Genomic DNA, 25,479 nt, shown 5'->3' on the forward strand with positions numbered 1-25,479 from the left:
AAAAGGCTTCATAAATAAAATAGCACCACATTCTTCTGGACTCCCATGCCACTGCCTCACATGCACACACTTTGCTATGTTTACATGCGCTGAGATAATTATTGCATTCAAGTAGCTTTTTACACAAACCGTCATTATGTTTTGGAATAATTTCATCCTATAACCTGTCATTATTGACATAAATATGATTGTAAATCTGTCAAGTTTTCCGTTACTTCAGAGTATAGATGAGCTGATACTCATACTGCACATAATTGTAATCAGTGATTTCTAATAAGAAATTATTATTTTAGTATACAGTAAGAAGGGGATTCAAATGGCCCAAATTTGTCCGAATTTACCTGACACATGAAATGTGAAGAATTTGAGCCATGCACTATCCACTTTGGCCGTCAGAAGGCAGTACAGTTTTGAATATTTTAAGATGTTTTTTGGGGCAATTCCAACTTTGACCACAGCATCAGTTGCTATGTAGAGTGGTGTTTTCCACCATTTGCAGTAGACTGCATTGCAAAATGATTACCCTTACCTACTCCCTCTTCCTTTTACGTGATATCCACCCCCAGAAATGGGGCCATATGATTCTCTTCCCTACTGTATTAGTGCATCTCATGGGAATTAAGTCTCCTGTCTTTAAAAAATAGCAATAGCTCTGTTTCTAACTTTAATCATTGAACTCACCAGAGTTATGTGCAATGAGATGTAAAAGTTAAAAGTTTAACATACATTTCTCTTCAAAAATAAATATTTGTATCAGTCTTTTATCACTTTATTCTTGTTCCAAAAATATTGGGGCTGTATGTAAATTCTTCAAGCTTTGATGGCTGTATGACGTCTGTGTTGAGTGAAGCGTTCAAAGCTATCCAGGTTGGACAAATATCTTATTTTCGATAAGTGTGTTGAACGTAGTCTTAGACATTCCTAATTTGATTTAATGAAGCAACCTTTTTATTTCACTTTCACGAGCATATTCATTTTATAACATTTAAATTGTAGGCAAAAAAAAATCTAACTTTAAATAAATGATAAATGGGTTGTACTTATATAGCGCTTTTCTACCTTCAACGTACTCAAAGCGCTTTGACACTACTTCCACATTTACCCATTCACACACACATTCACACACTGATGGAGGGAGCTGCCATGCAAGGCCAACCAGCACCCATCAGGAGCAAGTGTGAAGTGCCTTACTCAGGACACAACGGACGTGACGAGGTTGGTTCCAGGTGGGATCTGAACCAGTGACCCCCGGGTTGCGCACGGCCACTCTACCACTGCGCCACGCCGTCCCTTTACAACCTCTTGCACACATTTCCCCTACACTTCGACACCCCTGGTGCAAGTGCTTTCAAAAATAAATAAATCCTACATTTGTCATGTGAAAAATAGATGGATGGATGGAACTTGTATTTTAAATAATATGCAAAAATATTTAGTGTAACGATTGTGAAAGATTCCTTTCATGGATTCATACACATGCGCAGATGCAAGGGACATCCAATTACGTTTGTGTTCTCCATTTTGCTAAGTAAAGTGAATGTCTGTTCAAAAAAAAAGACTGTTTTCCTTGTCAGGTTGTGTAAATGCCTTCACTTTTATTTTCTACGTTTGATGTTAATTGTCAGAGTAGACACGCCAACACGATCCAAACAGCACAACTTGCAAACTCTGCCAAGATGATGTAAACACATCACGTCATGATACGTAAAAAACAAACAAAAACTAAATATGATGGATGTTTAGCGCCTTATGAGATATGCGCGGAGTGAAATATGACGTCAGCTGACAAGGTCAGATATGTCCTAAAAGATGCAAACATGTCTTCTTTACCTTCATTCAGTCCCTGAATGCCTCGCTGACGCCCTCCGTGGTGCGTTCAAAAGCAGCTTTGTTTAAAAAAATGAACCAAAAACTAGTAAGTTGAAAAACTCACGTGACTCAACAGTATGGAAGAAGCTGGATTGCGCGCGCACACTCCACCCAGGAGTGTTACTTGACCGGAAGAGCATCTGATCCGGTGGAGTCTCGTGACTAGGCAGTGATATCAATAAATGGTCCTCGTTTTGTTGGCGTGTCTGTTTTTTTTTTATGATAAACTGCTTCTTTTCGGCCGTTTAGAATAATCAGTCTGTCGGGTGCAATGACACGGAGTGGACACCGGAGGGAGACATACACTTTAGCAAGGAGAGGTAAGAGTTCATTTTCGCAACGAAATTAAATAAAAAAAAGCAAACATTCATGTCACACACAAATGAAGTGCACACATTCTGAGAAGAGGCGGTCAGTAAACGTTACAAGATGATGAAGACGTTTTCACATTAAATCACTCGCTGAATGTCCAACAAGAAAAGAGAAAGATCTAGTGGCTCCGAGTGGGAGTCTTTTCCTCTCCAACCAACGCTCCTTCTCCCCGTGACAGAAGGCAGGCATCCTCCCCGTCCTCACCTCACGGGACGGCCCCCGCGCCATTTTGGCTCCCAGTCGCTGCATGTGTGTGTGAGAGCATGTGTGTGTCCGTGGGTCAGGTGGGGGTGGGGGGGAGGGGGGTCATCATCCTGTGTGTTTAGAAGACCTCAGGTAGCGTGACGTTCCTGAGCAGCCACTGCTGCGAGCGTGTGTGCGTGCAGTCTCTGACGCTGGGCACCTGACTGTCCTCCTCGCTGGCTTTGTCCAAACACTGATTGCTGTTGACGTGCACCAGACTCAGCTTCTGCGGCACAAACACGTTCAACAGGTCAAAACGCTCACTTCCACGTACGCAGTCTGTCATACTTTGTCAACTGTTGGACATTTCCAACCTGAACACTTCCATCCGATACTAGTACCAAATTGGTCTGATATCAGCAAACAAATACGTGTTTTGGGACTATAAGTCGCATTTTTTTTTCATAATTTGGCCGGGGGTGCGACTTACACTCAGGAGCGATTTATGTGTGAAATTATTAACACATTACCGTAAAATATCAAATAATATTATTTAGCTCGTTCACTTAAGAGACTAGACATATAAGATTTCATGAGATTTATCGATTAGGAGTGACAGATTGTTTGGTAAACGTATAGCATGTTCTATATGTTATAGTTATTTGAATGACTCTTACCATAATATGTTACGTTAACATACCAGGCACATTGTCAGTTGGTTATTTATGCGTCATATAACATACACTTATTTAGCCTGTTGTTCACTATTCTTTATTTATTTGAAATTGCCTTTCAAATGTCTATTCTTGGTGTTGGATTTTATCAAATTAATTTCCCCAAAAAATGTGACTTATATATGTTTTTTCCTTCTTTATCATGCATTTTCGGCAGGTGCTACTTATACTCCGGAGCGACTTATACTCCGAAAAATACAGTACATAATGGATAATATCGATTTGTACTAAAAATCTCTAATAGAGTGTTTTATTTTGTAAGTGGGGCTAGCTTATTTTGACACTTGTGTGACTTGATCTTGATGTTTCCCTCTTACACACATGTAAGAGGGAAGTGTACTATGGCTATGAGTTGTTGTTTTTTTCCCCTTGGCCTCAGTCTGGACCCCCTCTCCAGGGCCCAGGCTTAGACCGATTTTTTTATTTATTTATTTATTTCATTTTATTTTAATCTTTAATATTTACCTGTATCTCACCTTTTTGTAAGAGGCGCTGGAAGCCGGCAGACCCCTCAGCAATCCTGTTCTGTCTCCCTGTAATGTTTGTCTGATCTTGAATGGGATTGTGCTGAAAATTTAAATTTTCCTGAAGGAACTCTCCTACTATCAAATCTATCTATCTAATCTAATCTAACTTCAAATAAGGAACTCAAAGCACTTCGACACTATTTCTACATTCAGCCATTCACACACTGATGGCGGGAGCTGCCAGGCAAGGCGCTAACCAGGGTGAAGTGTCTTGCTCAAGGACACAATGGACGTGACTAGGATGGTAGAAGGTGGGGATTGAACCAGGAACTCTCAGGTTGCTGGCACGGCCACTCTACCAACCGCGCCACGCCGTCCCCATATTGGTATAGCTTTTTAAAATGTATTTGTGAATTTACTAAGGGTACTGAAAAAAATGTATTCACATCCAAATAGTGATTTCGATTCATAATTAGGGTTAAAATCTTTTTTAACCATTTTTATTTATGCATTTATTTTATCAAAAAAATACATAATCAAACAAAACATTTTAAGAATCAATTTTCAAAAGGACGTCTTTTAAACCCTTGCTGCACGTTTACGTCATATGTCTTTTGTATATTTTGTAAACTGTTTTTTTGTTTGTTTCATAAAGGTTTTATTATCATGGATGGGCATTTCTATACTAAACAACATAGTGCAACAATCAGTCCGAATCAAAAATCGTGTTGAATCAAATCAGATTCTGAGTCGAATCGTCACACCAAGAATGGAATTATGACTTGTAGGATTCTCATCCCTACTGTTGATAGTAGAAACCCCGTTTCCATATGATTTGGGAAATTGTGTTAGATGTAAATATAAACGGAATACAATGATTTGCAAAACCTTTTCAACCCGAATTCAATTGAATACACTACAAAGACAAGATATTTGATGTTCAAACTCATAAACTTTTTTTTTTTTTTGGCAAATAATAATTAACTTAGAATTTCACGGCTGCAACACATGCCAAAGTAGTTGGGAAAGGACATGTTCACCACTGCGTTACATCACCTTTTCCTTTAACAACACTCAATAAATGTTTGGGAACTGAGGAAACTATTCGCTGAAGCTTTGAAAGTGGAATTCTTTCCCATTCTTGTCTTATGTAGAGCTTTAGTCGTTCAACAGTACGGGATCTCTGCTGTTGTATTTTACGCTTCATAATGCGCCACACATTTTCTATGGGAGACAGGTCTGGACTTTATATATATATATATATATATATATATATATATATATATATATATATATATATATATATATATATATATATATATATATACACATACCAGCATAATAACACTAAATAGTAGGAGAATACTTGAGAAAAACACTTGATTGCAGTAAAACTGTGTAGAGCTTGACATGGGCCATGAAGAACATAATGCAATGGTCGACACATCGCAGATTATCATTTTTTTCAGCATATTCTACATTTTTGCACTACATTAAGCATTTTTAAGCATAGAAATGACAAAATGACATTTCAATAATATAGTAGTATTATTAAAGAGAAAAGCAAACCAATCAAAACACGCTGTTCAGTATTGTGGCCAATGATTGGCTAAGCCTCAGGCAGCATTACTAAATTGCATTAAATAGCTGACTAAGGGATGTTGTTACACATCTCGAGGGGCTCTCATAGTGTCTCAAAATGTATCAAGAAGGTAGTAACACGTTTTTATATGCTCTAGCTATTAAGATATATCATTTATAATCAATGATTTATACTTTGTGGAAATCAATTAATCTTGTACGGAACCAATTAACAGTAATACTTCAATTTGGTGCTGCTTTTAGTGCACATTAGTAGCTCCTTAAGAACTGGAGCAGTATTGACAGCTACTTTATTAAAATCTGAGTTTTTATTGGAGTCAATCGACTACATTGAATAATGTGATCTTAAGGTCGATTCTTTATAAAAGTAAATAGTTTGGAGACATTTCAGCAGCATGACAAAGTGTCTCCAAACTTCTGTCGCTTGGCTCACCACGGCGTCGTACTCCCACAGCTGGTTGCCTTTGAGGTGATGACACTTGAGCATCATGACGGGCCCGTTGAGTTTGGACACGTCCAGACACAGGTCGTCCGTCCTGATCTCCTTGTTGGCCGTGTAGGAGAACACCTTGCAAGAGCAAAAGCTCACAATTTCAGCAGAGCGGTCGGCCATCTCGACAGATGGAATGTAAACGTTGAACGCGTGCTCACCTGGTTGCCCCCCATGCCGTGGCAGTTGAAGATGCCCACCTTCTCGTTCTCTTTGCGGGCCATGTTGTCCAAGCACTGATTGGTCTCCACGTTTCGGATCTTTCAATCAACACACACATATCTTCATGATACACTGTCTGAGTATTGTGTACACTCGTATGTGGTACTAGGCCTGGGCGATATATCGATACACTCGATATATCGCGGGTTTGTCTCTGTGCGATATAGAAAATGACTATATCGTGATATTAGAGTATACGTTCTCACTAGGGCTGTAACGGTACACAAAAATTTCGGTTTGGTACGTACCTCGGGTTAGAGGTCACGGTTCGGTGCATTTTCGGTACAGTAAGAAAACAACAAAATATAAAGTTTTTGGTTATTTATTTACCAAATTTGTAAACAATGGCTTTATCCTTTTAACATTGGTAACATTGTAATAATTCTACCCACATTAATCCACATTAATCTGCCTCAAGTTGTTGCTTTGATTAAATAAAGTCAAAAAACCTTTCTTCTACATATAAAAAGTGCAAAATTAAACAGTTTCAAGTCAACTCATCATGCTTAATTTATTACAGCATTTGGGAAGCCTGTAGTTCACTTTTATTATGCACATGCACACCCACACACGCACGCGCACACGCACACACACAGCAAAATGAGCTAACGTAACGCTTAAAGCTAATTAGCCTTCACCTCAACTATGAGCGAGCTGAGCTGCAGTTTAAGTTTCTAGAAGGTCAACGGGCTCATAGTGATGTTTGTAATAGTTGTGATTGGGAAGTGTTTTTTATAATTTGGGGAGTGTACGATGTCCGCCGCTCACCTGCTAGACACATATCTGCTCATCTTGACGCCGGAGGACTGACTCCATGCTTTCTGAATACGCAATGCTGATTGGCTGTTACATCGCTCTGAATACGCACTGCTGATTGGCTTTGTATGTAACCAATCAGATGGTTGTGTGGGCGGGACAATGCCAGGTGCTCACTGCTCAGACAGAGGCAGAAAGCAGAACAGCTTGTAAAAATGTTAGTTTACTAACTCGTTCGACATACCCTCGTACCGAACCGAAAGCCCCGTACCGAAACGGTTCAATACAAACACACGTACCGTTGCACCCCTAGTCATAACACAGTTGCTTTTGACTGCGGGCACTCTCTAATCTCTCCTCACAGAGACGTAAAACAAGCGCACCTTCTTACACACGCCACATATGTATACGCCCTCGTGGAGCAGAAAAGTAGGGACATGGGTAACGTTAGCTGTGGTGCGAGTGGTAATACGAGAGAAAGAAGGTGCGAATCTGGTAACAAATGAAGGAATAATTAATTCCCAAGAAAAACCACAGGGGGTGTTGAGCACATTTAATAATATAAACAGCAAAGCCATGTTGAATATCTTACGTAGTGACGTCATGTGCCTGCGTGCACTGAAATGGTGTTGTGAGCATGCGCAGAATAAACGGTGCAGTAAGACCCTGGACCAAAGAAAGAATGGCGGTTTGTTTATTTCCTACCGTGAATATAAAATGCTAGCTAACCATATTGGTGACTGACAAAACGTTAGACTGCTGCAGCAATGAGTAATGCTACAGGTTATGGGCCCAGTCATTCAGGCCAAAGATGGTTTAGACTTTTATTCGACGGTGACGAGAAAAATTATGAACTCTGGGAAACGAGGTTCCTCGCGCACATGGAGTTACGTGGTCTCGGAGGAGTTATCCTGGAATACCCGCACACAAATGAGGAAGACGAAGAAGCTCTCGCGGAAGATGAAGCAAAGAACGGTGAGGCATATGCGGAGCTGGTGCAGTGTCTAGACAATAAGAGTTTGTCGCTGATAATGAGGGACGCGAAACGTGATGGAAGAGCAGCACTGGAGATTCTTCGGCAGCATTACGCGGGAAAGGACAAACCCCGTGTTGTGAGTTTGTATTGTGAACTTTCCTCGCTCCACAAGACTAGCAATGAAACAGTCACTGACTATATTATTAGAGCAGAGACTATTTTCACATCATTAAGAAGAGCAGACGAACAGATAAGTGATGGGCTTCAAATAGCCATGGTAGTAAAGGGGCTACCTGACTCATATAAGCCATTCGTCGTGCACATTACCCAAACAAATGACACTGTAACTTTTGGCGAGTTTAAAACAAAACTGCGAAGTTATGAGAGTACAGAAAAATATGAAAAAAACGACGTGAATGCAGAAGAAGATAATGTGATGAAGGCTAGCGGGGCAACAAGATCACATGGAAGAGGAAGAGGAAAGAAAATGGATCTAGCTGATGTCGAGTGTTACACATGTGGGAAAAAGGGACATATGGCCAGGACATGTCCTGACGAATCCCAGGCGAAAAGAGAGTATCGAAAATGGGATACACCACATCGAGGAAGGGGACGCGGTCGAGGACGAGACCGTGACCATATAAAGAAAGCTGATGGGTAGGCAGAACCTACATCTTTCTGTTTCTTCAAATTGAGTGACTGTCCTCCACAAATAGGAAACAAGAAGGGTCTCATGGTCGACTGTGGCGCCACAACCCACCTGATCAACGACGCCACAAAGTTCAAGACAGTCGACAAAAGCTTCAGGCCTGAGGATCACATGATTGAGCTCGCCGATGGAACCAAGGTGAGCGGGATGGCAAAAATGAGAGGCGACGCGGAAGTCTACTTGCTGGACAGCGAAGGACGACGAGTCAAAACAAGGCTCAAACAAGCACTTTACATCCCATCGTTTCCACAAAACATCTTTTCAGTGAAATCAGCAACAGCTAACGGAGCCGAGCTACGCTTCAAGGACGGTGATAACTGGCTGGTCCACAAGGATGGTACCAAATTCAAAATGGATGTGTATGGTAGGCTGTATTATCTTATCACAGTAGATGATAATGTTGATGAAGTGTATGGATGTCATGACATTCAAACATGGCATAAGATACTTGGTCATTGTAACTTTGATGATGTTGCAAGATTAGAAAAGGTAGTTGAAGGGATGTCGATTAAAGGGAAACAAGACAAGTCCAATCAGAACTGTGAAATATGTACACAGGGAAAGTTTACCCAAAGTAGAAACAGACAAGCAGACGCTAAAGCTACAGCTGTACTAGAACTAGTACACACAGACTTATGCGGTCCTATAGAGCCAGCAGATAAAGATGGATACAGATATGCAATAGCATTTACTGATGATTACAGCGGGATGATTTTTCCATACTTTATGAAAGCAAAGAGTGACACAACAAAAGCTACAGAGAAATTCATAGCAGATGTAGCTCCTTATGGAAAGATAAAGTGCATAAGGTCTGATAACGGTACAGAATTTACCGGGCAGGAGTTCCAATCCTTACTGAGGGGTAATGGTATAAGGCATGAGACGAGTGCACCCTACTCACCTCATCAGAATGGAACCGCCGAAAGAGGCTGGAGAACTTTATTTGAAATGGCACGATGCATGCTATTGGAAAGTAACCTCCCAAAGCAATTATGGACATATGCTGTACAGACAGCAGCTCAAATCCGCAACAGGTGTTACAGTAAGCGTCTAGAGCAGACACCTTATCGAGTTTTCACAGGAAAAACACCTAACATATCTAACATGGAGATATTTGGATCCGAATGCTACGTATACAAGCAGGATAAAAAGAAGCTGGATTCTAGGTGCGAAAAGGGAATCTTTGTAGGCTATGATAAGTATAGTCCAGCATATAACGTGTATTACCCTGACACTGAAAAAGTCCTAAAACATAGGCTGGTAAAATTCATCACCAAAGGTAGTGCAGATAGCCACACTCAGACATATTGCGATATGGAGAGTGAGATTGAAAATTATGAAGATGCACAAACAAAGGTAGTCAAACAAGATCAGGGACACCCTAACGAGAGTAAAGAGTCTAGTTTTGAGGAGACTGCTGAGGCAAAACAGCCTAAAATAGGTGATACTCAGAGAGAACCGAGAGAAAGGAGGTATTCTATAAGAGAGAGAAAGGCTCCAGAATACTTAAAAGAGTACCAGTGTAAAGCTGAGTGTAATATTGACGAAAGTGAGAATGTAGATTATTTCTACAGAGTGGCATATGATGTACCTAAAACATTTACAGAGGCTATGGGCTCTAAGAAGTCAAAAATGTGGGTTGATGCAATGAAAGAGGAGATGAACTCTTTGACAGAGAATGAAACTTTCACTCTGGCTCCACTGCCAAGAGGCAAACAAGCAGTGGGAGGTCGCTGGGTATATGCAGTGAAAGAGAGCCCAGATGGAATAGAGACTTGTAAAGCAAGATATGTCGCAAAGGGTTATGGTCAAGTGGAAGGGATTGACTATAAAGAGACTTTTTCACCAACAGCCAACATGACGTCTGTCCGAGCATTGATGCAGGTGGCTGTACAGGAGGACCTTACCCTACACCAAATGGATGTAAAGACTGCTTACTTACATGCTCCAATGGATTGTGAAGTATATATGGAACAACCGGAAGGTTTTGAGGTCAAATCAAAAACAGGAGAACACTTAGTGTGTAAACTCAATAAGTCATTGTATGGTTTAAAACAATCCGGGCGTAACTGGAACATGTTACTGCATGATCACCTTACAGAGAATGGTTTTGTCCAAAATGATGCTGATCATTGTGTCTACAGCAGGCAATCTGAGAATGAGAAAGTGATTCTGTTAGTATGGGTGGATGACTTAATCATAGCGGCAAGTAACAACACCTTACTCAATGATGTAAAGGAAATGTTAAAGAGAAGGTTTAAGATGAAAGATATGGGTCCACTTAAACACTTCCTGGGTATTGATTTCAGACAGAGTGAAGGAGAGATCAAAATGACTCAAAAGAAACACATAGAGAAGATGTTAGCAAAATTTAAAATGTCAGACTGCAAGCCGAGATCCACCCCATGCGAGCAAAAGTTAAACTTTGACAATGAGGGTGAAGTTATTGATTCAACTGGATATAGAGAAATAGTAGGTGGTTTGATCTACATTATGACATGTACTAGACCTGACCTGAGCTGGGTTGTTAGTAAACTATCACAACACCTAGCAGAACCAAAGCAGCAGCATTGGGCTACAGCAAAGCACCTACTGAGGTACTTAAAGGGTACTATAGATCAACAACTACACTTCCAGAAATGTGAAAAAGAACTTAAGCTTGAGGGATATAGTGATGCTGATTGGGCAGCTGATACAAATGATAGGAGGAGCACAACTGGATATTGTTTCAGCTTGACTGAGAATGGTCCAGTTATATCATGGAAGAGCAGGAAACAGCCAACAGTGGCACTTTCCACCTGTGAAGCTGAGTATATGGCACTAGCAGCCACTACTCAAGAGAGTATGTACCTCGTGCAACTACTTAAAGGAATAGATGGTAGTCATCAGCATCTACCAGTCAAGATATATGAAGACAACCAGGGGGCAATAGCTTTATCTAAGAACCCAGTATGCAGACAGAGGAGCAAACACGTAGATATAAAGTACCACTTTATACGATCTGCACACACAGAAGGGGACATTTCTATAGAATACTGCCCTACTGCAAACATGGTAGCTGATGTTTTTACCAAGCCAGTGACAAAGGCTAAGTTTGAGAAGTTCAAGGGGTATTTGTTTGGAGAGTGATGTGAACTGGCAAATGAAAATAAGTTTGAAGTTTTAACACTGCCAGTATGCCAAAATGTTTTATTTTGGAGTTATGTATATCGTTTTTGTTTACCATTATATAGAGCTATAAACATGTCTTTGAGTGGGAGTGTTGAGCACATTTAATAATATAAACAGCAAAGCCATGTTGAATATCTTACGTAGTGACGTCATGTGCCTGCGTGCACTGAAATGGTGTTGTGAGCATGCGCAGAATAAACGGTGCAGTAAGACCCTGGACCAAAGAAAGAATGGCGGTTTGTTTATTTCCTACCGTGAATATAAAATGCTAGCTAACCATATTGGTGACTGACAAAACGTTAGACTGCTGCAGCAATGAGTAATGCTACAGGGGGTCCATTGTCTGGCGGTGGTTTGGCTTTAAGCGGGAAATGTCGAACAGACAACCGTAATTTGTCAAGTGTGGGGCAAAAGCATTGCTACAAAAAGTAGCATTACTGCTAATATGTAGCATCATTTGAAAAGTCACCCACTAGAGGATGAAGAGTGTTTGAAACTCTGCATGTCAACATCTCCAGCCTGTGCCACACCCACAAAATGCCCAAGCAACCATTTACACATTAACACCGTATCAAACAAATAGTCAACAACAGAAGGAGATAAAGTCCGCAGGAACCTACCACATTGTGAAGGACATACACTATTTGATTTCCTATTATGCAGCTCATTTTTGCGGGGCAGTTATTGAAATATCATGTGTGACATCATGCACAAAAGTGCATTTTATTTGTTTTAAACTATTGTAGTGGCGTTCTGTACAAAAAGTGAACTTTAATTTAGTGTTGTTTTGACATGTCATCTTATTGACATCATGCACAAAAGTACACTCATAGCTTGTTTTAAAATGTCTGACAATCTTGCACTTTCTGTTTTGAAATGACATGAATGTTTGTGCCACTGCTTAATAACTGTTTAATTAATAGAGTGTTGCTGAATTGACTTAATTGGTGTTTCCCTCTCTGCATGAAAGTTTAAAATGAGCATATATTAATGCAGTATGAACAAGAATGTTTTAATGTAGACACATAGAATCATCATACTGCTGTGATTATATGCATCCAGTGTTCATTCAAGGCTAAGGCAAAACATTGAGGTATATATCGTGTATCGTGACATGGCCTCAAAATATTGAGATATTTAAAAAAGGCCATATAGCCCCAGTCCTATGTGGTACATACACATGGAACCTGTTTACGGCAACATAAGTAAGACTTAAGTGGGTTCCACTAAATAATAATAATAATAATAATAATAATAATAATAATAATAATAATAATAATGGATTAGATTTATATCGCGCTTTTCTATTGTTAGATACTCAAAGCGTTCACAGAGAAGTGGGAACCCATCATTCATTCACACCTGGTGGTGGTAAGCTACATCTGTAGCCACAGCTGCCCTGGGGTAGACTGACGGAAGCGTGGCTGCCAATTTCCGCCTACGGCCCCTCCGACCACCACCAATCATTCATTCATCATTCATTTACCAGTGTGAGCGGCACCGGGGGCAAGGGTGAAGTGTCCTGTCCAGGGACACAACGGCAGCGATTTTGGATGTCAATAGGTGGGAATCGAACCTGCAACCCTCAGGTTTCTGGCACGGCCGCTCTACCCACTACGCCATGCAGCGTAGTGGGTAAAGCGGGTAAAGATACAGTATATATATTTTAATTAAGGGTGTCCCGATCTGATATTGATATCAGTTTGATATCGGCACACAAAAAAAACAAGTATAGGATGATACAGTTTGCATGTAATATACAAGCAGTCCTGCAGCGTGTTACTTGTGCAAAGCTGGACAGCCAGTTAACATGCACATTTCCTCAGATAAGCACACATAGTTGGTCATTTTGTCTTTATTTATTGTAAAAGGTAAACATTCTAGGCTAAAAGCAACTAATAATAATAATAATAATATTAATAATCATTTAAGAATATTGCAGTCTGAAATGGCACATTTGTCAATATAGACAAGTATCAAATAATTTTAGTTATTATTTCCACAAAGTATCCAAGGTCAAATAAAAAGTATCCAGTAACAAACGTGTCCACATCATTTGACCTACATCATGTGCTTATTTTAATAGGTTTTGTGACCACTAGGTCTTACCAAAATAAAAATTAACACCATTTCAAAAGCCTATATCCGCCGTAAGTTTAGTGTTTGTTATACATAACTAGTCATGGGCCAATAATCGGTAAGTTACTTATTTGAACGATAATTCAAAATGAAGTTGACAAGTTCCTTTACCAGCGATAAATTGTCATGTCCATTTGTTTGTTTTCTTTGTGTCTCGCTTTCAAACAGGGTGCAAGAGTGTTCACTGTGTGCATCGCTTTCAGTGCCTGAACGCGTTCCTTCAAATAGCAGAAATACATGAAGGGAGTGATTCCTCTTTGTCAGTCATCCACAATCTTTGTCAGTGAGTGGGAGTGGCACTGCTAGCTCCCTACAGCGACTCACTTTCAAGATGTCCAAAATGTATTGAAGTGCATTTTTTTGCTAATAAAGATTGAGAGTCTATTTTATTTTTCATTGTTTACTAATTCAATATCATCAAAAGTTAATGACCTTCCAATTACAGCAGTAAAACAATTAATTAGTGTACAAGTGGACTCTCACACTATTAACTAGATCCACTCGACGCTGGTGCTCCCCACATCTGCGGTTCCCTTTCAAGGTTTTTCATTGTATACCATTGGGTTGAGTTTTTTCTTGCCCTGATGTGGGATCTGAGCCGAGGATGTCGTGGCTTGTGCAGCCCTTTGTGATTGATTGATTGATTGATTGAAAAGGACAAGAGGATGATGATGAGTATTATTTTTGTATTGTTATTATTACACTAATGCTTAATTTGGTCTCAAAATAATGCTGACTATGATATATTTTATCAGCAATAATTTCTTGGACAATATATAGTGTTATGGGCTCAGGTGTATACTTACCATTCTTCTGTGAGTAACTGCACCTGAGCAAACCTTTTGTAACGTTTCACACGAGAAAATAATACAAGTATGTACTATGATTTGGGCGGATATCTTATCGGATTAATATCAGCATCGGCCAATTCTCAAGGCTCCAATACCGGTATTGTCACAAAAGTGAAAAACTTGCATCCCTAGTTTTAATGGAGACTGGAGAGTTGCTTTTGCTCAGTATACACTGCAGTATTGTATTTTTTCGGCAGTTTTTAATCTTTATTCTATTTGTACTCTGCATGTTATGTTAATATTAATGCTAATTGGAGATGTCCGATAATATCAGTGTAATAGAATGTAATATCGGAAATTATCGGTGTCGGTTTTAATGAAGTAAAATGTATGACTTATTAAAACGCCGCTCTACGGAGTGGTACACGGACATAGGGAGAAGTACAGAGCGCCAATTAACCTTAAAGGCACTGCATTTGCGTGCCGGCCTAATATAATATAAAATCTACGGCCTTTCACACACACAACTGAATGCAAGGCATACTTGGTCAACAGCCATACAGGTCACACTGAGGGTGACCGTATAAACAACTTGAGCATTGTTACAAATATGCGCCACACTGTGAATTCACACCACACAATAATGTCAAACACATTTCGGGAGAACATTTGCACTGTAACACAACATAAACACAACAGAACAAATAACCAGAACCTCCTGCAGCACTAACTCTTACGGGACGCTACAATACACCCCCGCTACCTCCTACCACTGCACCTCAACCCCGCCCACCTCAACCTTCTCATGCTCTCTCAAGGAGAGCATGTCCCAAATTCCAAACTGGTGTTTTGAGGCATGTTAAAAAGAATAATGCACTTCCATTCATCCATTTTATACCGCTTTCTTCCCTTTGGGGTTGCGGGGGGCGCTGGTGCCTATCTCAGCTACAATCGGGCGGAAGGCGGCGTACACCCTGGACAAGTCGCCCTCTCATCGCAGGGCCAAATAATGCACTTTGTGACTTCAATAATAAATATGGCAGTGCCATGTTGGCATTTTTTTCCACAACTTGAGTTGATTTATTTTGGAAAACCTGCATCCAGCAGGGCATCACCACAAAATTAGGCATAATAATGTGTTAATTCCACGACTGTATTTATCGGTATCGGTTGATATCGGAATCGGTAATTAAGAGTTGGAAAATATCGGAATATTGAATATAATAATAACTTAGATTTATATCGCGCTTTTCTAAACACTCAAAGCGCTCACAGAGAAGTGGAACTCAACATTCATTCACACCTGGTGGTGGTAAGCTACATCAGTAGCCACAGCTACCCTGGGGTAGACTGACGGAAGCGTGGCTGCCAGTTTGCGCCTGCGTCCCCTCCGACCACCACCTAACATTCATTCATCATTCATTCACCAGTGTGAGCGGCACCGGGGGCAAAGGGTGAAATGTTCTGCCCAAGGACACAGCGGCAGCGATTTTTTGGATGTCAATAGGTGGGAAGCGAACCTGTAACCCTCAGGTTTCTGGCCGGCCGCTCTACCCACTATAACATGCCGCCCCTAAAATATGGGCAAAAAAAGCCATCTCTAATGCTAATATTATCTTATACACTGATATTTAGTCATCCTTAATGATCTGTAATAAGTTCCAACAGAAGCAGTTTTTCCCACAAGACATAAAGCACATCTAATTAATCAATTTCTGCCAGTGAAAATATGAACACAAAAACACCTTTTAAAATAAATAATATGGTTTTACCTGCACAAAACAATTTGAAATACATTGTGATTGTGTAAATAAGTTGTTAAGTGCAACATTTGCCCGAACAATAACTGATATAGTAGACAACAACTGGCGCAAAATGTTGGCAAAAGGCTTTGTTGAAAACAAAATCTTTAAAAGTAAGGCGCACAAAAATGGAGTAACACTGTATGCTGGATGCAGTGTTGCTGTGGCCGGAACCCTTCATTTCCTCAAAGGGCACATGCTTAAGGGATTAGCACACATCTATCTAATCTACCACCATGAAACACTCAACCATGCAGTGAACATCTCAGTTGTTTTAAAAGATGTGTGTGTGTGTGTGTGTGTGCGTGTGTGCGTGCGTGCGTGCGTGCGTGCGTGCGTGCGTGCGTGCGTGCGTGCGTGCGTGCGTGCGTACCTCTCCAAGAGAGTAATAGTGGCGAGGAATCTGGGAGTCGGGATAGACGTTTTCCAAGTACCAACTGAAAGGTTTGCATTGAAGCTTCTGTCTGAGAGCAGAGCGAGACGTGATGTCACCGTAGTCCACTTTGGTCACACCTGAACACACACACATTATACAGTGGTTGAGGAGAGACAATTAAATAAAGTGTAGTCCCATCATCAATGTGTGATGTCACGCAAGACAGCTAATCTTGTCAGTTTGTAAAAAAAAAAGTGCTTATAACGAATAGAAACAGAAATGGAACTTATTGCAAAAACGAAAAGGGTTTGGCGAAAAAAAAAAGAAGAAATATATATTCAATACAAACCGTGCACTAATTAATTTAGTCTTATAAAGGCTTATACAATTCACATTTAGTTAAGTAGGAGGGTGCACACAAGATATTTACATCTGAATAGCAATTTTAATTCATCCCATCGATTTATAATCTTCAAAAATCTATTAAAAAAAAATATACATGATTTTTTTTTTTTTTTTATTAAAGTAAATTTAAAAAATGTTTTTAGACCATCTTCATGCAACCAAAAGGCGCTTTTCTAACCTGCAACCTGTTTTGAAAAAGTTTCATTATAATTATTATACCAAATAACACATTGCGAGAATCGGTTTGAAATGAGAATAGATTCTAAATCGATTAGTCACCACAGGAATCGGGTGGTGCCCAAAGATTCACACCTCTACTAAGCACATAATATCCATTTTACTTTTATGTAGTTTTGTAGTTTATTAGACAGTGTTAAAGTCTCATATTGGTGACAGTTTGACCCTGGAACAGATTAAATCACGTTCCATGATTGTTTTAAAACTTGGACTTAAACAGCGTAACAAAATAGACGGTCGTGGGAATGTGTGTCAAATGTGTCAAATAATACTTCTGTCAGTACACTTCAATAAGGATACGAAGTTGACAGTGAGTGTGTGTGCACATATGGCAAATGACAGTGGCAGTATTTACACTTTGGCAGCATTTTGGTGAAAGTAACTTAAAAAGTCATGTAAGAAACTACAATACAGGATTACTTTCAAATGACAGTAACTAGTTAAATACAATAATCTGAAACATATATTAACATATGGTTGATTGACCTTTGCCTCAAGCTAATGCTAAATTAGGGACAAGCTTGTAGAAAATGAATGGATGGAATGACAGTACTATCCGGCCCCCTGTTAATTTGGAGAACAGCAAAACATGTCCAAGTTGCTACTATAAATGAGCGCCATGTTGTCGTAAACGAGACGGCACACTTCACTAAACACGACCATCAGGGAACTTTAGGAAAAACGTTCTTTACAGAGTAACTTCCACTGTCTATCTTTTGCCATCTTATGTGTGTGTGTGCAGAAGTCATGCTCCTTGGCGTGAAATCATTCTACCTCCTAGTCCTGCTTCACGCGCCAGCACTCACCAGGGGAGATGATGTAGAAGAAGTTCTTGAACTCGTCCATCCAGACCTCTGCCAGTCGTCGGTTGTTTTTGTTGATGATCTGTCCCGTTCCTCCGGGAAACGTGTAGGGCGTGGCCTTTCTGAACACGTGACCCACGTGGGAGCACGTGACGATCTCTAGGGTTCCGCCGCACTGCCATATCTATGAGGAACACACAGACACGCGCACAGTCAGAGTAAACACAGGTTGTTGACTCTTAGCATCTAACTACTTAAATAAATCATACCATATAAATTAGTGAGAGCATTATTTAACATTACTGCAAATATTTGATTATATTTTTTATTGGTCAACACTTTGTAGTAGTCCGTGTGCAGCTTGTAAAACAGTATACATGTACAGTCCCCTCAAAATAAGCCTTTAATGTATAAACCGCTAGAAACAAGGGAGAACGCCCCAAAGTGAAAATTTACAAATTTTAATTTACCATTTTCTCTTCCCTGTGTCATGTGATTCATTAGGCCCCAATCATGCTGGAAAGGACTCTCTAATGCTGACAATATTGGCACTTTTTCATAGTTGTGGACCCGAAAACTATTATTTTACAGGTACAATCACCCCAAAGTAGACAGAGTAGTCATTTTAAGCTTGTTTACTGAAGAGCCCACTTTTTGCCTCAAAATGTGGCCAGGGCATGCATCAGCCTGCTGCTGACGTCACCTGCAGAAGACTGGGGGTATTTTCATATTGCACAGTTTGTCTAATGGTATCATATTCATTCCGAATCATGATATTTTCGCACAGAATTTGAAGGAATGGTCAAAAATGTTTGTCAGATTAAAGTTAAACTTTAACTAGGTGTGGTGAAATGTGTCCTCTGCATTTGACCCATCCCCTTGTTCACCCCCTGGGAGGTGAGAGGAGCAGTGGGCAGCAGCGGTGCCGTGCCGTGCCCGGAAATCATTTGCAATCAGATTGATTGTTGCGGGTTGTAACAAAATATTAAAGAAGGGGTCAGCCTCCATAAGTTTCCAAATAATGGCAATACGAGGAAATGTTGGACCTCTAATCAAATTGACTCGTGTAAAATGGGATGGACCAAACGAGAGGAGTGAAATTTGCAGTCATCATTTTAATAATTCTGACTTTGAAGAAAAAGGGGTTTTGGATGGAAAACATGTAAAAACACTCAAATAAATGCAATCCAGAAAATCAGGAGCACCATCAAGGATGAAAGACTGAGTGAGAACCTGCAGGAAAACAGAGAAACAACCCCTCTAGCTAACACTTGCTATTCAAATTGCTATTATTAGCTAACAACACCCAAAGCTAATGTGTGTGCACGTGTTACGTCATTACATCCTAAAAGCCGTAAGAGGGCGGGATATAGGGTGTAAAATACACTGGATTGTTAGCGCCCTCTAGACATCTGTGTAAATGTTGCAAACAGCTCCTCTAATTGAAATACTATTGAGAAAATGATCACAATTACCTACTTACCTGTTGTATATCAAGCTAGTTATTGAATCACGCATACTACAGATAAAGAGTTCATTCTACTAAAGAATATTACATATCCTAATTAAGTACATTTAATTATATTTCCTGTTGATTCATTACAGCATTACACGGCATGTGTATCTTTTAAGCGTTTATAAAGACGCTAATACTGGAACTCTCATGGCCCCCCTAACACCTCTTTGTACGCCCCACACTTTGAGTGCTGCTCTTACATCTTGACCCACACCGATAAATAAATATGTATTTTCAGCGTATAAAAAGGCCTACTGAAATGCGATTTTCTTATTTACCAACGGGGATAGCAGGTCCATTCTGATCATTTCGCGATATTGCCATATTTTTTCTGAAAGGATTTAGTAGAGAACATCGACGATAAAGTTTGTAACTTTTGGTGCTGATAAAAAAACCTTGCCTGTACCGGAAGTAGCAGACGATATGCACGTGACGTAACGGGTTGTGGAGCTCCCCACATCTGAACATTGTTTACAATCATGGCCACTAGCAGCGAGAGCGATTCGGACCGAGAAAGCGAAAATTTCCCCACTAATTTGAGCGAGGATGAAAGATTCGTGGATGAGGAAAGTGACAGTGAAGGACTAGGAAAAACATTTTAAAATAAAAATAAGAGGGCAGTGAGAGCGATTCAGATAGGGAATATGCTGTGAGAGGCGCCGTGGGGGTGGCAGGACCACTCGGCCAGGCCCAACCGCAACAAAGGATAGAGCCATACCGCTTTGAATCCGATGCTGATGGTGACGGTCAAGAGGACGCATATTGATGCTGGAATAGCACACGACATAGATTGCCTTCAGAATACAGAATGGTAAAAAAATGTTATTAATACACACAATACACTGTACTTTGTGCGTGTGGTCCAATCCAACCGTGTTTGGTTGACATCTTTGTTCCATAGTAAAGCTTGACTGTCATCTTTCGGGAATGTAAACAATGAAACACCGGCTGTGTTTGTGATGCTAAAGCCGGCAGCAACACACCGCTTCCCACCTACAGCTTTCTTCTTTGATGTCTGCATTGTTCATTGAACAAATTGCAAAAGATTCAGCAATACAGATGTCCAAAATACTGTGGAATTTTGCGATGAAAACGGACAACTTGTCAACAAAATGTCCTCTACAATCCGTGACGTCACGCGAATGAGTCATCATACAATTGCAATTCAGTAAACTAACCCGGCCGTATTGGCATGTGTTGCAATGTTAAGATTTCATCATTGATATATAAACTATCAGACTGCGTGGTCGGTAGTAGTGTGTTTCAGTAGGCCTTTAATATTATTTCAATTAAGGAGTGTGTGGGGTTTGCATGTTCTCTCTATGACTGCATTGGTTCCCTTCGGGTACTCTGGCTTCCTCCCACCTCCAAAGACATGAACCTGGGGATAGGTTGATTGGCAACACTAAATTGGCCCTAGTGTGTGAATGTGAGTGTGAATGTTGTCTATCTATGTTGGCCCTGTGATGAAGTGGCGACTTGTCCAGGGTGTACCCCACCTTCTGCCCAAATGCAGCTGGGATAGGCTCCAGTACCCACCACGACCCCGAAAGGGACAAGCGGCAGAAAATGGATGGATGCATCCATCCATTCATCCATCCATCCATCTATCCATTTTCTACCGCTTGTCCCAAATTTGCTGAAGATGATGGACTGGTCCAGACTCCAGACTTAAACCCTATTGATCCTCAAATACAAGGTATCTAACATCCACCAACGCTGGGATGTCATCATACAAGGTATCTAACATCCAACAGCACTGGGATGTCATCATGGAGGAGTGGCAGAAGATTCCAGGAAAGTAAAGGTAACCACACTAAATATTTACGAACCCTTTGGGTACAATTTGGACTATTAGGATTGTATTCCCCTTAGTTGCCAGCGGTTAACACATCCATGGCATATTTCGAAGACACAGTAAATTTACATTCTTATTCAAACTTTACACTGACTACTTTACATTGTAAGCACGTGTCATTTCTTCAGTGCTGTCCCATAAAAATATAAAATTAAATACTGTACTCACTTTTTTGGGCTACTGTATACATTCTATATATTTACTGTAATAAATACTATTTAAGTCAAGCCACACCCTCATTGTGTTGTCATTTAGTGAAAGGTGTGTACACTCACTCTGAAAGAGATTTCAAGGTTCTCTCCACCCCAGATGTCCATGCCTGCGTCATACGTGCCAATTTCCTGGAAATAATCTCTGTCGATGGAGAACAAGCCACCCGCCATGGTGGGAGTCCTGGAAAGAAATGTGGGTGGTTCATTCCCAGTGTCCTATGTTTTTTAAAAAGGTCACATGATTGACAGACATATCAGTCCAACATTCCATGTTGTTATCCCGCCCCTGCCAAGCTTTGTTGTTGTGACGGCCATGTCAGCATTAATAGCTCCGAGACGACAGTCCGCTTTCCACTTCTAAAAATAAGTTCCTCTTGCTACAGACAAAGCTTTTTTTCCTGGTTTGCCAGTCAACATCCTGATTTACATGCAGCAGATGGCTATATGTTATGCTACTGAACAATAATGTGGTCTTGGCCAATCCAACATTTTTCGGAAATTTCCTTCATGGAGGCGCAGGGCTGCTGTTGTTGGCGTGATCCCAGGATGCAGAGAATGCAGGCAAAGTGCAAAGCAGAAGGTCCCTTTTATTAGGTACTGTTCACATTTGTGCAAATTCTTGGTACCTAGGAATTAGGCCTGGGCGATATATCGATATATTCAAGATTTTTGTTGCAGACGATTAAAAACAGCAGCCGTATTTTCAACAGCTCCTACGTAAACAACTTACACAATGTACGTAACTGGCCCACAGCGTAGATGTCATTCCCAGTCCTTGAACAATCGCTGTTTCTTAGCAATCCAAGTATATACTGTATAAATATTGTAAAATATGACAGCAACAGCCCTCATTTTGCACGATAATTAAACTGTGGTATTTACAATATCATCAGAAACGATCAGAGACACATCATTTTATTAAAGCATTAATTACAACAGACTAAACAATACAATGACACCCCACATCACTACAATATGAAGTATAAATGATAAAACATTTCATAATAAGAATATGTGAACCACTTCGTACCTTGTTTACATCCCTGACAACCTCCTTAAAGCAGCTAAAATGCGTTAAACATGTCGAAAGTGTGGCGTGTGTTGTGCATTTTACCCATAATGTTTGGTTATAGATTTAAATGGGTATGATTTTGATTTGTATGTGATGATCAGACATTTTTTTAATAATGTCCAAAGTTCAGTGAGCAAGGTGTGTGTTTTGTACTACATATATTAACTTTCTGTGTTAATTCGTAATTAATTAGACCATGGGTGGGAAAGGCTGTCTGAATGGTACCTACTGTATATGTCGCCTCTATACACTGGCATGCAGACATAATAATAGTCTTGGTCATTGACTAACAATATTAATATATTCCATCAGATGACAGCACATTGTCAACAGTTAAAATATTAAGTTGTCTAGAAGGAATATGGGAACCTGCTGGATTGTCAATGCTAGCGGGCCGTGATTTAGGGACCTCTGTTATACGGAGATATCTGCTGACTAGCAACTAATACGGCACTTTCAAACTGCTTCGTTGGAGAAAGTACAATGGAAGGCAAGACTGTTTTATTAATATCTCCGCTATGCCTTCACAGCTTGATATGCCATTTCCGGGAGTATTCATTTCCAAATACATAAAAGTTTACTGGGGGCGGTATGGTGTGGTGGGTAGAGCGGTTGTGCCAAAAACCTAAGGGTTGCAGGTTCGCTCCCCGCCTCTTGACATCCAAATCGCTGCTGTTTTGTCCTTGGGCAGGACACTTCACCCTTACTCCCGGTGCCGCTCACGCTGGTGAATGAATGATGAATGAATCATAGGTGGAGGTCGGAGGGGCCGCAGGCGCAAACTGGCAGCCTCGCTTCCATCAGTCTACCCCATGGCAGCTGTAGCTACAAATGTAGCTTACCACCACCAGGTGTGAATGAATGATGGGTTCCCACTTCTCTGTGAGCGATTTGAGTATTTAATAAAAGAAAAGCGCGATATTAAATCTAATCCATTATTATTATTATAAAAACAAGTACTTTACCAACAGGTAAGAAACATTGATTTTGCTTTACCAAAAGTTCTAAGGTCAATGCCTAAGGAAAGTAAAAGTGAGGTTTTGGCTTCCATAGCAAGGCTATAGCAAGAACTGGGTCACTGATACCGTGCACAAATATGATGCAACTTCATGAAAAATCCACATTTTCCTATATGACCTGTTTCTATTCATCTGTTAAAATGAGAATAATAACTCAAAATGCACAAATTAAAATTTCTAAGAAGGTAAGTTTTCAATAGGGTTTAAGTCAGGTAAGAAAGAGGGCCATGTCATTATTATATAACCAACTTTTCTTATCTATTGGTTTCTGTTTTTTTGTATTTGGGATCTCCATTACTCTCGAAAATTGGAAATCGAACCATTGAAAAATTGCGGATAGAATTATAAAACAATCCTGTTAACAAGTCGTTAGGAATTTGAGACTTTAGTGACATATTTTATCAAAGTGACCTCAGTGGATATCTCCATATATCAGTGGTTCTTAAACCAAGTACCACCTGAGAAAACACTTGGCTCTCCAAGTACCACTGTAATGACCAACATTGATATACAGTAGCATAGCAGGCCTAAATATTCATTAAAAACAAAGCAGAGGTTTTATTGACCAATTATATTTAATATTTTTGGCCACTGAAACATTAAACAGTTTAAACAGTAACACTGTGTTTGAATATTTAATCAAGTGATTTTTTTGGCGTACCACTAGATGGAACTCGCATAACACTAAAGGTACACGTACCAGTTTAAGAAACCTCACCATGGTAGAGATTTACTTTGGGCAAGTTCACCATTTTTATCCAGCTGTAGTATGACGTTGTAATCAATAAGCTCCTTATTTTTCTCTATCTTGTTGTGGGGCAGACTGGTTTGTACGTGCACATTCATCCTCGGTGGCTGCCATTTGTAATACAAATGAGCGTATATATATTTTGAACTTATATCTGTCAGTAGACTAAATGGAAATGCTAAAAACTACATCATGGCTGACGGTGTGAAGAAGCAGTCTAGTGGCGGCACGTAAATAAGATCGCCCACAAAACGGCAGATCCTGCAGATTTATTCAAATATAATTTATAATTTATTCAAAATGTCAACCAAATCACATACATGTTATGTAAACCACAAGGAAGTGTTGTTCTAAAAAAAAAAAAAAAACATAATAACAACGTTGACTACTTGCACACTATATGAACAGCATATATTAATCTCATTAGATGGTCTTCCTCATTACAAAAAAAACGTCACTAGATATCCTACGCTATATGACTCTAATCTGTTACTGTCATTATTGAATCCATTAAGCATTCAGGTTTACACAACTGGAAGATGGAAAAGATGCATGCCTGAGTCGCTTAATAATTGTGCCTATATTTTTTTGTAGACACTGACTGTGCAACGTACACTTTAATCGTCAATCACAGCAGCTATTGTGTTAACTCGAGCATTGCAGCTATTGTTATTGTTAAGTGGTATGCAGTCAGTGTTACCTCTATACCACACACCATATTAACCACACGGCCATGATTATTGTGTTGTGTAACCTACAGCCTGTTAAGAAACACATTATTATACTAAAATATTTAAGTATCACCACACAACTGTGGGTTGTATCACCACACAACTGTAGGGAGACAAAAACTTAAAAAATAATGAAATGCAGTACTCAATATTCCTTTTATTGAGCTTGATGAGCTTCACATTAAGAAAAAGCATTAAAAAAAAATGAATGTTCTATTT

General features: G+C 39.9%; 1 protein-coding gene across 1 annotated transcript in view; it reads right to left on the reverse strand.

Annotated features, from left to right (window-relative positions):
- Positions 1-1,561: 1,561 nt before the first annotated feature.
- Positions 1,562-25,479, reverse strand: part of galnt1 (UDP-N-acetyl-alpha-D-galactosamine:polypeptide N-acetylgalactosaminyltransferase 1) — a 148,000-nt gene continuing 124,082 nt past the window's right edge. Inside the window, exons 9-14 of the mRNA XM_061915712.1 lie at positions 21,754-21,871; positions 18,108-18,288; positions 16,657-16,796; positions 5,879-5,977; positions 5,661-5,795; positions 1,562-2,710 (exon numbers count right to left, since the gene is read on the reverse strand). Coding sequence (XP_061771696.1) covers positions 2,564-2,710; positions 5,661-5,795; positions 5,879-5,977; positions 16,657-16,796; positions 18,108-18,288; positions 21,754-21,871 — 820 coding nt within the window. The 3' untranslated portion in view covers positions 1,562-2,563. The remainder of the gene's footprint in view (positions 2,711-5,660; positions 5,796-5,878; positions 5,978-16,656; positions 16,797-18,107; positions 18,289-21,753; positions 21,872-25,479) is intronic.

This window comes from Nerophis ophidion, linkage group LG11 (assembly GCF_033978795.1).
Source record: "Nerophis ophidion isolate RoL-2023_Sa linkage group LG11, RoL_Noph_v1.0, whole genome shotgun sequence".
Taxonomy (NCBI): Eukaryota; Metazoa; Chordata; class Actinopteri; order Syngnathiformes; family Syngnathidae; genus Nerophis; species Nerophis ophidion.